The 16885-nt window shown below is 41.8% G+C and overlaps 1 protein-coding gene and 1 long non-coding RNA gene across 4 annotated transcripts in view; one reads left to right on the top strand and one right to left on the bottom strand.

Annotated features, from left to right (window-relative positions):
• Nucleotides 1-16885, bottom strand: part of LOC129696263 (sodium/potassium-transporting ATPase subunit beta-1-interacting protein 3) — a 415153-nt gene that overhangs the window by 40382 nt on the left and 357886 nt on the right. For 2 of the 3 annotated variants that reach the window (XM_055633990.1, XM_055633991.1), the window contains exon 5: nt 4737-4797. In XM_055633990.1, coding sequence (XP_055489965.1) covers nt 4737-4797 — 61 coding nt within the window. Of the gene's footprint in view, nt 1-4697; nt 4798-16885 lie in introns of all 3 variants that reach the window. The other variant, XM_055633992.1, reaches the window with a different exon arrangement.
• Nucleotides 12834-15151, top strand: LOC129696264 (uncharacterized). The gene is made up of 2 exons (XR_008723297.1): nt 12834-13913; nt 14432-15151. It is a non-coding gene; the product is annotated as an uncharacterized LOC129696264 (long non-coding RNA).

A 16885-nucleotide genomic window follows, 5' to 3' on the forward strand; every position in this document is an offset into this window, starting at 1 on the left:
TCTAATTGGTCCGTGATTTTTTTTCTGGTTGTAATAACTCCACATGGTGCCTCCTTTTTAAGGGAAAATAAACATTTTGACATTCATTAAAAGTTCACATATTTGTGAAGGGCGGCATAATGGCGCAGCGGTAGTGCTGCCATACAGCGCTTGCAGCGCCGGAGACCCGGGGTTGGACCCTGACTGTGGGTGATGTCTGTATGGAGTTTGTACATTCTCCCAGGACGTGCGTGGATTTTCTCCGAGATCTTCGGTTTCCTCCCACACTCCAAAGACATATAGGTTAATTGGCTTGGTATAATTGTAAACTGTCCCTAGTGTGTGTAGGATTGTGTTAATGTGCGGGGATTGCTGGACAGTGCGGACTCGGTGGGGCGAAGGGCATGTTTCCACGCTGTATCTCTAAACTAAACTAAACGTATAAAAATCATCCATTTATATTTAATTTTATATCGGCTTTAAATACAATGGTGAAAGAGAAAATATATATTTCAGGAATTGTAAGCTGCAGCCGACCTTCAGCGAACATCCACACATTCTATGGTAGGACATATCAAGTCTGGGAAAACTGTAATGAAACACTAAGATGCTGTCTCAGCACAGGATCTGATTTAGTTCCTACAATACGTCCATCAAACGTTCTTGCAATATTTTTAGACCAAATGCCGTTCCTTCTGGTTATGTACATTGCTGGATCATCAAATTTAACCAACAAATTAAAAAAGCCACATATTACATTATTAATTGAACCAGCAAATTAACTCAATATTACACCTATAGCAAATTTCTCACTATGTACAGAATACTGGCATTGATTGCAATATAATACATTTTATATCAAGGGGATGTCTTTCTCCATGAATATTCATGAATATTCCTACAATGAGGTAAATGCTCTAGGAAGAATTGAGAAGAAACTCATCCCCTTAACTGTGCTTCCATTAACAAACATCAGGTGGTAATGTCATTGTGTAGAAGTGTAACATCATAAGGAGTTTCTGCTCTGCTCTGGTGTTTCATTTAAATAATAGATTAAATAACTATTATTTCACAGAAGGGTCAATTCAGTCTGCATATTTTTACATTGTGTTTAAAATAAACAAGAAAAAATGATAAATTGGAAAGAGCAGCCAATCCATCACCACTAAAAGTAAGAATGAACCCACAATGTCATCTTAGTATGAATAGCAGCTAAATATTACCTGTTATTGTCAGAACACATTCTCTCTATAGGCATGTTTTAAAACTTTGATTTTCATCAGGATATAGAACCTTATTGATTTTTGACTTACCTGGGCATCCTAGACATAGTAAATTTGCCTTGCATTAGTCATTAAAATACATCTCAATAGGCTTGACAGCACTATCAACAGTTCTAGCAGAGGAACATTTAGTAGGATCAAATGGCATTTCTCTTATCCATTATTGTAATGAAGGCTTAACTTAAAATACATTATTTTAAAAGGACCTTAAAACAAAATAGACACCATCACTCTTCTGGGGTTCAGATGAGGATCCAGCCCTAATAATTATTGGTAAGTGTACCAGAACATAGAATATAGAAAAGATGCAGCAGAGCACAATAATTGTCATTTTGGCCCACAATGTCTGTGCTGAACATGATGCCATCTCTAATCTAACTGCATATAATCCATATCCCTCCATTTTCTGCATATCCATGTGCCTATCCAAATGTCTTGTATCTGCCCCCACCACCAGCCCAGCAATGCATTCCAGCACCTACCGTTCTTTTTGTAAAAAAATTGGTTCTGTACATCTTAAAATGTTGCCCCTCTCACCTCTTATATTTGATATTTCCACCCTGGAACAAAGGTTCTGACTGCCTATCCTATTTCTGCCTCTCATAATTATATATACTTCTATTGGGTTCATCAAATTCAAAATATCGAGGCAAACATTGGCATTGTAGCTCTTGAACTTGTATTGAATCACCTGCGGTCATCTTTGTTCTTAACAGTATAAATAATATGTTCAGGCAGATTCAACTGACAGGGTCTCTGAGAGAATGTCTGCTCGTTATGATGAACAAATACTTTTTTCTGCAATTTTTTCCCTGCTGCTAAACCAATTTCCTAATCAAATCAATTATTTGATCTAATCCATCAGAAGGCCATGTAACATCTGTAGACTTTATCCTGTCTGTTACGGTATTCAGTTCTTCCAAAAGTTTAACATCACAGTGATCGTCAATTCCTGAAGCAAATACATTTTCTTCCCTCTTAACTGTTGCATTCATATGGAAGAGACCATCTTCAAAATCCTAATTATATTCTTTCTCATTTACATGGAGATGTCATGCATCACTTAACATATCTTAATACTCATCAATTAATCCTTTGGAATAACATAAACCAGGTATGGTAGGTAACATATGAACATTATCCTCCTATGAGCCTTATTCAGTGAAGTGTTTCCTTTTCTGCTGTTTATTATGTGGTGAACATTTGCATATTTCTCAGCTCTATTGGGATACTATTGGGGTGATTTTTCTGTTTTTGAAAATTACTACTCAGTAAAGCCCCTGACCCACTTATGTGTTCTTGTCATGCTAATTACGCGACCTCGTGGTGGCGTTGAGGCGCGACGGTCCCGCGAAGGTCGCCCACGACTTCATGCGCCTGCACAGCCATCTGGAGCACGTGATGTCATTTGAAGATAGACAGAAAATGCAGGAGTAAAGGGCCTGTCCCACTTGCATGCGATTGTGTGCATTTGGTGCGACCAAACAGAAGCGGAGTTCACGCAAAGTTTGTGCTAAGTACGTGCTAAGTACACACGTTAAGTACACGCTAAGTTCGCGCGTGATGTCATTTTGGTCATGCTTACCAATCAGCTGGGCAGGAGGTGGGCCGACTGAATTTGGGCGTGGTACGGCATCGGGCGGTGACGTCATCATGCAACGCCGTGCCGGGCGGTGACATCTCACAACGCCACGAGCTAGGTGTATGCCATCAAGATGCTGCGTACGATGTCAAGACGCTGCGTACGACTGCAATGCGCCTGCGTGCCGACAGGCCGTTGGCGTACAAAGATTTCGGCTACTGCAAGAATTTTGGAGCCCCGTGCGATGTCGAGACCAGCTCCGCACAACTCCGCGCTTCTAAGTGGGACCAGCCCCGCACGGCCATACGGTGCCCGTACGCCTCAAGCGACCACGAGGTCGCGTAATTTGCGAGCCAAGGTTGCGTAAGTGGGACAGGCCCTTTACTCAGCGGGACGGGCAGCATCTCTGGAGAAAATCAATGGGTGATGTTTCGGGTCGAGACCCTTCTTCAGTCTGAAAGAAGGGTCTTGACCCGAAACATCACCCATTCCTTCTCTCCAGAGATGCTGCCGGTCCCACTGTGTTACTCCTGCATTTTATGTCTATCTTCAATTTTCTTGGCCCTGCTCTGGGAGTAGAAGTGGGAGCGGACCGGCTCCACAACGGCCATGAACCCTAGGCTGAGCTCGACGTTGGTTTGCCTGCTTCTGCTGCTGTTGAAGGTGAGACGTTACGTCGCGCCAGGGTCTTGGGCCTGCCCCACTTTGGCCGTCAGTTACGCGACAGGCCGGTGGTGCACAAAGATTTTGTTCGCTACAATATATCGGAGCGCCGCGCGATATCACGCACAACTACATACCCCTCCGCGTTTCTCAGTGGGGCTGGCCCCGCATGGCCACCCGATGCCCGTGCGCCTCAACGCGACGACGAGGTCGTGTAATTTGCGTGCCAAGGACACGTAAGTGGGACAGGGCCTTAACTGTGAACTATTAAGTGATGGGCCGCTGTGTTTTAGTATATGTCGAAATGTTGTGATATAAATTACATTTGTTTTAGTTTTTATACATACAGCAAAGAAACAGGTCCTTCAGACCACAGAGTTTATGCCAAGCATTGATCACCCGAGTTCAATGTTTACCCACTTTTGCATACACTTTCCAGCATGTCTTTGAGGTGTAGGAGGAAACAGGAACACCAGGAGGAAACCCATACCATCACGGGGAGAATGTGCAAACTCCACATGGACAGCACCCAAGGTCAGGTTCGAACCTGGGTCTCTAACATGATGTGGTAGCAGCTCTAGAAACTGCATCACTGAGCCGCTCAAATTATGATCAGCCATTTTACATCCCTCCATAGAAACTAATGGAAATGATAATGGTGACGTTGTTTAATGAGAACCCAATACAATCCACCAGCATTATAAGTTTTGTCCAGTGATTTCATTTATTCTTTTCCTCAAACTTTTCCCTGCACTTAAACCAACTCACCCCCAACAATGGAATAATATGAACTCTTTCATGAATGTACTTTCAATCATAAAATGCTTTCAATTTGTTACCCAATCAGGTAATCTTCTGACAGGAATCAGTACCATGCAAGAATACAAACCCTGTCCAGCCTTGGAGCACTGCAAACATTTGAATACCAGATTGCCATCAAGAGAACATCAGATAATTCACATTGAAATGAGAACGCAGAAGGTACATTGAACAATACTTTCCTTAGGTTCAGTAGGACACACCCTCATGTTGAATAAATTCAACTTACAAAACATTTCAAATTTTGGTATTAGTATGTTAAGGCCAAAAAGAGCTGTTGTCTCGAGAAGATTCCTATTACTTTAATGCAGGCCTGCTGAAATACACTCCAAACCTATGTCATATTAGTTATTGCAAAGGTCATGTCTCACCCTGGAGTAATCCAGAGACGGGGTGTTTTCAGTACTTACAGCTGTCCTCTTCTTCAGTGAAAACGCTGACCACATAGCAGGCGTAGACAAAACCAACGAGCTGTGGGGAGATATAACATAGAGAAGCCAAGGTTATACGGTTTCAAATAGTTTTCAACACATCCATCCTGAACTAATCAGACTAGTACCAACCAATACCATACCCACCTACTTCTGTTATCACAGTTCTATCAAAGATTATATTTTTGCATCATTTTCCCTCATGTTTAGATTAAGTTTTTATTAGTTTATGTAAGATGACAATATCAGTTCGCCAAAACAGAGGTAGGAATTGAAAGCCTCTTCTACAGGTGCACAGTAGAGAGCATGCTGACCGGTTGCATCGTGGCTTGGTTCGGCAACTTGAGCGCCATGGAGCGCAGTATCATCAAAGACCCAAACCATCCTGGCCACACACTCATCTCCCTGTTACCTTCAGGTAGAAGGTACAGGAGCCTGAAGACTGCAACAACCAGGTTCAGAAATAGCTACATGCCCACAGCCATCAGGCTATTTGTTTATTTATTTATTTATTTATTTAATTCTTTATTTCGAACAGCATAAAAGAATAAAAAGCAAGTGTGAAACAGCATATAAAAAAACAAAACGAGAATATTTATAAAGTGTCATAAACAATTTCTATAAATAAATGAAATCGTATGTGTCCGAAAAGGAGCAGGAAGAAGCCAAAGCTTATTAATTCCCACCCCTTATTCAACTGCTTATAATTATCTTATATAAATTTAGCAGCTATATGTACACCATATGCACACCAGCAGCTATATGTACACCAAATTATTTACATTTATACACTAATTAAATATTTACAAAGCCATACAAAAAAGAGAGAAAAAAATTAAAAAGAAAAGAAAAAACCCTCATATACTATACAGTATCTTAGTCATATATACAACCCGTCACCCTATAATCACCCTTCCCAATACAATCAGTATAACAAATATCCCACCTGGCTTGGACAAAACTCTGATTATTAATAACCCGTTATCTGTTATTTGCACTTTATCAGTTTATTTATTCATGTGTATATATTTATATTATGGTATATGGACACACTGATCTGTTTTGTAGTAAATGCCTACTATGTTCTGTGTGCAGAAGCAAAGCAAGAATTTCATTGTCCTATCAGGGACACATGACAATAAACTCACTTGAACTTGAACTTGAAAGCCATGAGCAGGCAATGATAGCCATGAGTAGGCAATGATAAAAACATATTTCATAAAATGTCTTATCTAAACTTCTAACATGGCTTTTATGAAATATAGAGCATTTATTTGGTGAAATGAGCAACTAAGCTATTTCAAACACAGTGATCCAGGATTCTAGAAATCAGCTTAACAGCTATTAAGTGGTGAAAAAATATCCTGTGGAATGCAGATCTTAACATTTGCCACGTTTTACTTTCATCTTCATAACTCTTGGTTTGGAAAATACAGTTGAAATCAGTTCTGTGTATTGCCACAATATTGCACCATTTCTCCAGATTATCATTAGACCTGGGATGGGGGTTTCTCTTCTTTAAACCTGAAACGTCACCGTTCCATGTCCTCCAGATATATGTGGGAAGGAACTGCAGATGCCAGTTTACACCAAAAATAGACACAAAATGTTGGAGTAACTCAGCAGGTCGGGCAGCATCTCTGGAGAAAAGGAATGAGTGACGTTTTGGGTCGAGACCCTTCGTCAGCCATTCAGAGATGCTGCCAGACCCACTGAGTTACTCAAGCACTTTGTTTCATTTGTTTAGTTTAGTTTTGAGATACAGCACGTAACCAAGCCCTTCTGCCCCACCAGTTCGCACTGATCAGAGATCCCTGCACGTTAACATACTATAGACAATTTACATTCACACCAAGCCAATTAGCCTACAAACCTGTACTTTTTGGGAGTGTGGGAGAAAAACCACATGGTCACGCGCAGAACGTACAAACTCTGTACAGACAGCACCCGTATTCAGTATCCAACCTGGGTCTGGCGCTGCAAGCTCTATAAGGCAATAACTACACCACTGCGCCACTGTGCCACCTCTCATATAATGCAGCTACAAGGATATATAGTAAGTAGTAAGATAGGACAATTTTTTCTTCCTAAAGACATCCAACATTAGCTTGACTTTTGATATAATAATGTGTTTTCAGTATTAGGAAGAATAGCAAGAAGGATAGCTAGTATTCAAACATAGTTGTTGTTTGCGATATGGGAAGAGCGCTAGCTTAGTGTGCATGCTGTGCATTAGCTCACTGATCTTCTTCTCATGCTGAGATTTGGAACAGTGCCAGCACTCTCAAGCTCTCCAAGGGCAAGCCATCGTCAAGAGTTCCCAATATGCAGTTGAAGGGTGTGTGATATTCATTGTCTCTTTTTATTTTGTTTAGAGATATAGCATGGAAACAGCCACTTCGGCCCACCGAGTCCACGCCTAATTTCGATGACCAATTCACACTTGTTCCATATTATCCCACTTTCCTCTCCTTGCACATTTGGGGCAATTTTACAGAGGCTAATTAACCGACAAACCTGCACGTCTTTGGGCTGTGGGCTGAAACCAGAGCACATGGAGGAAGCCCCATGTTGCAAACTTGCAAACCCCACACAGCCAGCACCCGAGGGTAGGATCAAACCCGGGTCACTGGCACTGTGAGGCAGCAGTTCTATCGACTGTTGTTTTAATACATTTTTGATTTTTAATCTTTTATAGTTGAAGTGTTCGTCATCAATGATCTAAATCTTTGAACCAGTTTGTATTAATACACATTTGCACCATATTGAATTAGTTATGTTTAAACAAAGATTATGGCATTTATTTTATAGTAAATAATTCAAAACCCACATGGAAAGATAGCTTGGGTTTTATTTTAAGCTCTATTTAGCACTGAGCAGAATTGTTCCTAATATCAATTAAATAATCTATAGCAATGATCTTACTGATATGTATGCAGAAAAAGTATTTCACTGTACCTTGATCATTTCACTGTACCACATGATAATAAAAGAGCCATTGTACCATTGAAATAATTTCCCATCAATATTTTCTTTGATGTTTGTCCATCAGCCCTCCAATGAATTGGCAATGATTAGAGGCACACAGACACTAACTCTTATTTATATGACTGAAACAGTCAAGTGAATGGAAGAAAATCCCTAAGGGAATTCCCAGCGAACAGTACATAATTATTTTCAAGTCTGCACTGAATTGCAAACCTGTGGAACTATCAATAGTTGATTAATAAACCATTATTACCAGAGAATACATGCATTCAGCAAGAAATTGGTGGTTGATTTTGAAGGCTTGCAATGTTGGTGCATAATGAATAATTTGGTACACTAGTAAACTGGCCAATTATCATTCTGACACTGCATGCTGCCTGTCAGCTCAGCAGCTCCACTTTACTATTGGTTACAGCAAAATACTGATCCTTTTTTGGTATTACTCATGTTACATCTGGGAAAGCATAATTTCTAAAGGAGGATTATTTATCCCAACTTCTATCGATTTGGCATTCCACAGATATGTATTTAAATTGATTGGCATTGCTACCTTACTTGTCCATCTACAACAATGCACTTATGCTCCTATCTCTTTTAAAATAAGCTTACATCCATGCTAAGCTTTAAAACATTCAATGGGATAGAATGTCTATAGGGCCAGGGGAAGACCTTCATGATCCCATCTTTATTTCAGTGGCTATTTCTCCAGGCAAACCAAGAAAGCAGATATTTACAATTTGTAGTTTGATTTTCCACCAAAACAATGACAAGCAATCAGTAGAACACAAATAAATATTAGTTCCCATTGTGGTCAAGGAAAGAGCGTTCACCTCGGGGCCCTGTCTCCACTAATATTTCCATCACCATGCACAAGAAGCGCAAGACAGACATCATTGTATGCAGATGCCGAGAAGTGTGGTCATCTCTGGCTGAACAACTTCTAACCTTGTGTGTGGACTCAACAAGAAGAAGTTCCTATATATTATCACACTTTAGTGCATTCATGTTCCATTTCCACTGATTAACATTTATTTTCCCTACTTGGGAACCATACAGAAAGGGAGGTAAGTAGATCTTTGTTTTTGCAGACGGGATCTCACACAAGAAGCTTTTCATTGCACCTTGGTACACGTGACAACAATAAACTAAACTAAGGGATTGTCATGGTTTGGCATAATCAATCAATCAATCAATCAATCAACCTTTATTGTCATCTTGCAAGCAACAAGTACAGTGCAAAATGAAAAGACGTTTCCCAGTGAATAGCAGAGCCTCGCACATGAAATTTAAAACACTTCTCACATAATAACACTAAAAAAAACAATCCAGTCCCTGATGGAACAGAATAAATAGTTAAAATCAGGTAAAAAAAACACAATGTTAAAATACAGTAAACCAATCATAAAAAAATGTCCGGGGCCGCTGATTTAAGTGGCCAGTGCCAGTTATTAAAGTGTCCGTGCCAGCCGCAGAGTCAAGTCAAGTGACTGTGAGTGCAGAGTGACTGTTTAGCAGCCTCACAGCCTGTGGTAGGAAGCTGTTTAGCAGCCTCGTAGTCCGGGCTTTGATGCTTCGATATCTCTTGCCTGATGGCAAGAGATCCAGGTGTGTGTGGAGGGGGTGCAGTTTGTCCTTGGCAATTCTCTGTGCTTTCTTCAGACAGCGGCTCTGGAACAGTTCTTGTACCGAGGGTAGGGAGACGCCAATAATCCTCTCTGCTCCCCTCACTACCCTCTGCAGAGCCTTCCTGTCCGAGCAGTTGCAGGTGCAGTACCACGTATTGATGCAGTAACATGGACAACAATGATTAAAATGCAGAAAGTTGTGGACATTTCCCAGTCCGTCACTGGTACTAACCATTGAAGGAACCTACAGGAAGCACTGCCTCTAGAAGACAGATAATATGATCAAAGACCCACAACACTCTGACTGTGCTCTCTTTGTTTTGCCACCATCAGGAAGAAGACCTGAGAATTGTCCCTCTAGGTTAAAGAACACCTTCCTCCCAACAGCTATCAGGTTCATGAACCATCCTGCACAAGCCAAACCACAACCCTACCTCAGACTGAACTTCCATGGGCTTTGCACTACAATGGTTGTTCTATGTATTTTGGATATTGCACTATCGAGATCTAGTTTACAAAAAATAATAACTGATGATTTATTGTACATTAACTGTTAAGTTTAATGTGCCCATAAAGCTGCAGCGTGAGTATTTCATTGTTCTGGTTCATATGACAAATAAACGTTCTTAAATGCTCATCCATATCAGCAAGGTAATGGTATGAAGTGCTAGCCCAACTCTACCTAAAGTAGAAAAATCATCTCCACAAATCATCTACATTTCTAAGAATGTGAGATAATAAGACTTGAAGCAGTCTATAAAGAGCAGGCTATTCAGCCCTTTAAACCTGTACCTGTACCACCATTCAAAATGAGTTAATACTTACCTCATTTTCTCTAGTATCCAAAAACCTCTCAATGTATTTCTTGAATATATTCAGAATTCCTTAAGATTCATAACACTCTGTGAAAAATAAATTTCTCCTCACCCATTCCCTTTGTGGCCAAGATCGTATTCTGAGACTGGGATTTTCATTTCCAGATTATTACGCTCAGGGTAGCTTTCTCCAAACATCTACCGAATCAAGCTGCTTGGGTGTTTAAAATGTTAACGATTTCACCCAATGTTCTTCTAAATGAGACAATGAAGGTCCCGTCCACCCAGTTCATGGCATTGTGAGTGTCTAACTTGCAGCGTAACAGAACCGCTCAGCATGTTTATTAAAATGTTCTTCAAACTTCTTCTCATCTCTTCCCACATGGACTCCTCATTATTCTGAGACTGACATCTGGTTCTTTCATACTTCAGTGTGTCCTCCCAAGACCTACAAGACTTCTGTGAATTTCAATGAGCTCAACTCTCATTCTTCAAAATTTCAGAGAATACAGTGTAGTCTACTCATTTCTCATTGTTTCAAACTCCCTGTCTCAAGAAGCCTGGTGAGTCTTTGTCACTTTTCGTTCATGGCAAGGATATCTTCTTCCAGGTAAGGAGACCAAATCTGCAAACATTACACCAAGTGTGGTCCACTGCAGTAAGATATTCTTTGCCCTGTCCTCATGGATCAATTAAATCCTGTGATCAGTTGTCTGCTTTAGTGCCAGCCTACTTATTAAAGATTGACAAATTGCTAGACCCGCTGTGGGTGAAATACATTTAATTTTCATCCTGCTTTGAGATGATTAGTCAAATATTCTTGTTGAAGTAACCAAGAAACAGAACATTACTTGAAAATATGTTTAATGTTTCATTATGAATAAAATGTGATTTGACGAAATAATTTAAAACTTCTGAAAAATGAATGTGATTTGTGTTATGTTTGTCATCTTGGGAATGTAATTTAATAGTATGGAGAATTGAGTTTTGGCTCTTACTACTTAAGTACGATGTCAATGAAGTATTTAATGACACAAATTAGTTTCAAATGCTATTATTTTAATGTGGTATAATGATTTTAATTAACAATTAATGATCTTGTGAGTATATCCACCTGTTAAACAACAGTAAGCAACCTTTGGAGCAATGTCTAAGGACCAGTGTCATTGCCATAGAAAATATCTCCAATGTCTAGCTGGGGTGAATTTAATGATGTGTTTGGAATATCCCGTTAGCCAAAATTTGGTGTCTGACGCTTATGCACATTCTCTAATTTACCAGATTACTTAATGTAATTACACTCTGAGGAATCTAACATATATTCACTGTCTAATAGAGCCACCTCTCAGCATGTTTAGCAAAATTTTCCTCAAATACAAATAATTTCTTAATCCTAGTTTATGGTCAATAAAATCACACATGATTACCAGGAAATAAAATTTCTTGCTATAATATACTTGCATTAATATGTGTGAAGTCAGTCGTCGTCGTGACTGTCCCTCGAGGTGGAGGATGATGGTCTACGTTCCGTTGTTTTTATGGACTCTCAGGTGGCTTATAAGTCCAATCCAAAGTTGAGCCATTGAATCAAGTATTCACCGCTTCTGTGTCGGTTCTTGACTAGGAGCTTCCAGCCATCAAGTGGCCTGCTCCCGTCACCCTTCCTCGATTGCCGAAAGTCTTGACAAGTTTTGTGCTGCTCACAGAATGAAGCCATCTGTGCGTGTGTTTGTTTGACGTGTACTTGATGTTGCACTCCAAGAAACACACGGTCCTTCACAAATTAGTCAACTAATTCCAATGGCAAGGGAAGCAAAGCGATTGGAGCTGATAAATTTTGTTGCAGCCTTCACCCGCCTTCACAGCCGTTGAGCTCAAGATAACTTTGGCTGCCTGGTCCACCATTGACATCTTGTAGGTCTTGAAGTCAGTATTTTATATTAAATGAACGTATTTCATTGCACTGATTCCTAGCAAGATGCTTTTGTTATATTTTACTTTACTTTCAAAACTATGCTATACTCAGAGACCCCCAACATTGCACATACTCAATATACACTTGATGAACTTTCCCTGTACAAGTCGTGAATCCTGGGGGCAGCTCAGCTCACTTCATGATCTTGGGCAAGTTATGTTCCATGGAATCTTTTTGCTGAGAGGATAAAATATGCAACAAGGGACAAATGTTTTATTTAGTTTAGTCTGGAGAAGGGTCTCGACCTGAAACATCACCTATTCCTTTTCTCCAGAGATGCTGTCTGACCAGCTGAGATACTCCAGCTTTTTGTGTCTATCTTCAGCTTAGTTTATTCTGGTTTATTATTATTGTCATGTGCACTGACATACAGTGGAAAGATGTTTTGTTGTGTGCTACCCAGTCAGTGAAAAGACCATACATGATTACAATCAGGTTGTGCACAGTGTAAAGACACAGGATAAAGGGAATAACATTTTGTGCACGATAAAGTCCAGTAAAGTCTGATAAAAGATAATTTGAGGGTCTTCAATGGGATAGATGGTAGGTCAGGACTGCTTTCTCGTAGGCGATAGGACGGTTCAGTTGCCTGATAACAGCTAGGAAGAAACTGTCCCTGACTCTGGAGGCATGTGTTTTCAAACTTCTGTACCTCTTGCATGATGGAAGACTAGATCTCTGACAGGTTATGAGTGAATTAACATGAAATAAATCAATGTGACAGCCTCATTAATCCACTTGTCAGAGATGCATCTCTACATGGCAGTACTGGTGAGGGTAATCACTGCACAACCCTTCTGGAGGATCCTATTCATCCTGTTGCGTGGCATTATCATTGTGGTTCCATGAAGAGTGTTGAAGAGTGAGTGTTCCAGGAGCAGCAGGGTGGTGCAGCGGGAGAGTTGCTGCCTCACAGCGACAGAGACCCAGGTTCGATCCTGACCTCGAGTGCTATCAGAGTTTACACGTTCTCCCTGTGACCGCATTCGCTTGCTCCATTCGTGGTGCTGCAGTGTCCTCGGTGCATTGCAGTTGCTGGGAAAAATAGTTGCATATTATACAACTTGAGAGGCAGGATACACTGTGGTGTAGATGTAATGTCCAGACTATGAGTGGGTAGAGGAACTCAAAAGAACAAAGCAAAGGACATTTATTGTCACAATGACATTTATTGGTGCAGTGAAATTTGAGTTACCAGGCAGCACACAAATAAGATAAACACAACACTTGAGAATTTAACATAAAACATAAAAAACATCCCCTCACAGCGGAATCAGCGTTTCCCACAGTGAGGGAAGGCACCAAAATTCAGTCCACTTCCTCTGATCAACCGTGGTCGGTGCCTATTGAGGCCTCCGCAGTCACCGCTACGGGCCCGATGTTTCAGGCCCTCGAACGGAAGGACACTCTCAATGGCCCAGAGCATCTGAATCGGCCGCTTCCTACCGGAGACCGCGACTTCCACAGGCCGAGCTGGGCAGAGATTCAATGCTGGCGACTTCGGCGAGAGATCCCAGGCTCCGCGATGTTAAAGTCAGCGCCGCCCATGGCTGGAAAGTCAGCGCATCCAGCGGCTGGAAGCTACGCAGACCACACCTCAGCAGACCACAGTCGGTTGTCCCAGCACTCCGGAACTGCAACACGGCGATCCCAGTAAGGCATCACTCGCTCCGCGGTGGAATCCATGCTGCGCCGCCGCTGCTGAAGCTGAGGCTCTGGCCGATCTCTGGCAGGAAAGGATGCCCCAACCCAGGTGGTAGGCCGTGAGGGGGGGGGGGCAAAGATGCGGCTCGGAAAATAGTCGCATCCTCGACCAGGAAGTTACTAAGAAAACAGTTTCCCCCTCCCCCCCTCCCCCTACATAACAAAGACTTAAGACCTCCAAAAACAAACTTTAAAACAGACTAACATCAACAAAAGGAATGAAAGGACAGACAGCTGCAGGCTAGGCAGCCACACTCGATTGCGACACCACTCGACTATTGGGAAAGCATTGGGAAATAGCCGAGCAGAATGTTAATGGCCTTAGCACTTGAACTGGGCACTACTACTGTTTAGTATTCTGCTAACCTTCACCTCTACTAGTTGTTTAATTGTGCACCACCATTCATAATTGTATATGGCAATACTAGAGCGCTGTGGTCTGATTTCTTGGATTTGGAATCACCTAGCTATGTCTTTTGCATGAAGACTTTGCCGTTTGGCACATATCTAGTCTGGTGTTGCAGCTGAACCAGCCTGACCTTCATTTTTTTGTCCACCTTAATTTAGATTAAAGATGCAGTGTGGTATCAGGGCCTTTAGCCCACCAAGTCCATGCAGACTATCAACCACCCATACGCCAGTTCTATGTTATCCCACTTTCTCATCCTACACACTAGGGGCAATTTACAGAATCTGATCATCCTACAAACCTGCACGTCCTTGGAATGTGGGAGGAAACTGGAGCACCAAAGATAACAAATGCGGTCACAGGGAGAATGTACAAACTCTGATAGCATCCGAGGTCAGGATCGAACCTGGGTCTCTGGCGCTGTGAGGCAGCAACTCCGCCGCTGGGCCACCATGCTGCTCCTACAACGCTCGCTCTTCAGCACTCTTTGTGGAACCACAATAATAACGCCACACAACAGGATGAATGGGATCCTCCTGAAGGGTTGTGTGGTGATCACATTTACCAGTATGGTCATGCAAAGATGCATCTCTGACAAGTGGATTTATAAGGCTGAGTCAAGTTGATTTATCTTATGTTGATTTACTCATAACCTGTCAGACACCTAGTCTGGCGGTGATATTTTGCAGGACTTGGCCAGTGGAAGTCCTATCAAGCTTTTCCTTGTGATGGAAGGTGAAGAACTCCTAACATTTCTTGTCTTCCACACTAGGGACATTGGAGCCTGACTATTACATGAAAAATAAGCTCTGCATAACCCATTTTCTAGGCTATTGCCTTTGTTAAATTGAGAAGGAATAAATAAATTGTCTTTCTCTTTCATTGACTATTGAAATCATTCAAATCATCCATCAATACTGCTGTCTCTTTTAAAACCTGGATCTACCAAAATATTTGCACATTTTAACTTAACCACAAAAGTGTACTTCATATTTTAAAAAACATGCTATTAAAGGGGTCATCTATCACATTATCAATGTATCTACTCAACACAAAGATTCACTGAACTACAATACATTTGCTAATTTTCAGCAAATTATTGATTTAAACACCATTTACCCTGCATGCCGTGTTCCTCTGCACACTCAGCACCACTCAATGTATAATACATGGAACAATAAACAGTTGCAATGTGAACACTAAGAGGAATGCGATATTTACCTAAGGGGCTTAGTTACAGTTTACAACAATGCTGATTGTGCTGCCTGCCCAAGGAATCTGTAGGACACGGAGAACTGCGTGATCAAGCCCCAGAATGTGTACAGTGCATTGGAATCAAGTCAATAGTGTTTTATTATCATATGTCCCAAACAGAACAATGAAATTCTCACTTGCAGCTTTCTAGAGCGCTAGCATGGGTGATGTGGGTCAAATCAAGTCAAGCACAGTGTGTGCAGGGCCAATAATCCATTCAAATCCATTTCAAGTCAAGTCAATCCATTTCAAGTCAAGTCAATCCATTTCAAGTCAAGTCAATCCATTTCAAGCACAGGGCAGGCCAAACAAATCATGGCATTGTCATTTCATTTTCAAGTTTGTATTGCATTTTCAAGCACAGGCAGGCCAAACAACTCATGGCATTGTCATTTCATATTCAATTTTGCATTGCAGTTTCAAGCACAGGCAGGGCAGGGCAGGCCAAACAACTCATGGCATTGTCATTTCATTTTCAATTTTGCATTGTAGTTTCAAGCACGGGCAGGACAGGCCAAACAAATCATGGCATTGTCATTTCATATTCAATTTTGCATTGCAGTTTCAAGCACAGGCAGGGCAGGGCAGGCCAAACAACTCATGGCATTGACATTTAATTTCCAATTTTGCATTGAAGTTTCACGGCACAGGCAGGGCAGGCCAAAAAACTCATTGCATTGTCATAAAGGGCTAACAAATCATTTATTGCAAGTACATTGCAGTCTCACAATCCAGTTGATTCACAGCTTAGAATCATAGTTGTGGCATCTCCCTCGCGATCTTCCAGAGTGGCTGACTCACGTCCAGGCATCCGGGGTTTTATTGTCCTGCCTCCCCCCCCCCCCCCGTAAGGGGCTGTACCTTCATCAGGTGATTGACAGGTGAGAGGACCAATTGCATTGAGAGAGGGCTAACAAATCATTTATGGGAGACATTGCAGTCTCAGGGGGGGGGGGGGGGGAAGAGAGTGGGGAGAGATCTTCCAGAGTGGCTGACTCACGTCCAGGGGGAGGAGAGAGAGAGTCCTGAGAGAGAGAGAAGGGACCTTCATCAGATTGACAGAGAGACAGATGAGAGAGAGAGAGGAGAGAGAGAGGAGAGAGAGAGGAGAGGGAGAGGGAGAGAGAGAGAGAGAGAGAGAGGGGGAGAGAGAGATAGAGGGAGAGAGGGAGAGGGGAGAGAGAAGGAGAGAGGGAGACAGAGAGGAGAGAGAGAGAGAGACAGATAGAGAGGAGAGAGAGAGAGAGAGAGAGAGAGGGAGAGGAGGAGAGGGAGAGGGGGAGGAGAGAGAGGAGAGGGAGAGGGAGAGAGGAGAGAGAGGAGAGAGAGAGAGAGAGAGAGAGAGAGAGAGAGGAGAG

Source organism: Leucoraja erinacea, chromosome 4, assembly GCF_028641065.1.
Source record: "Leucoraja erinacea ecotype New England chromosome 4, Leri_hhj_1, whole genome shotgun sequence".
In the NCBI taxonomy this organism is placed as follows: domain Eukaryota; kingdom Metazoa; phylum Chordata; class Chondrichthyes; order Rajiformes; family Rajidae; genus Leucoraja; species Leucoraja erinaceus.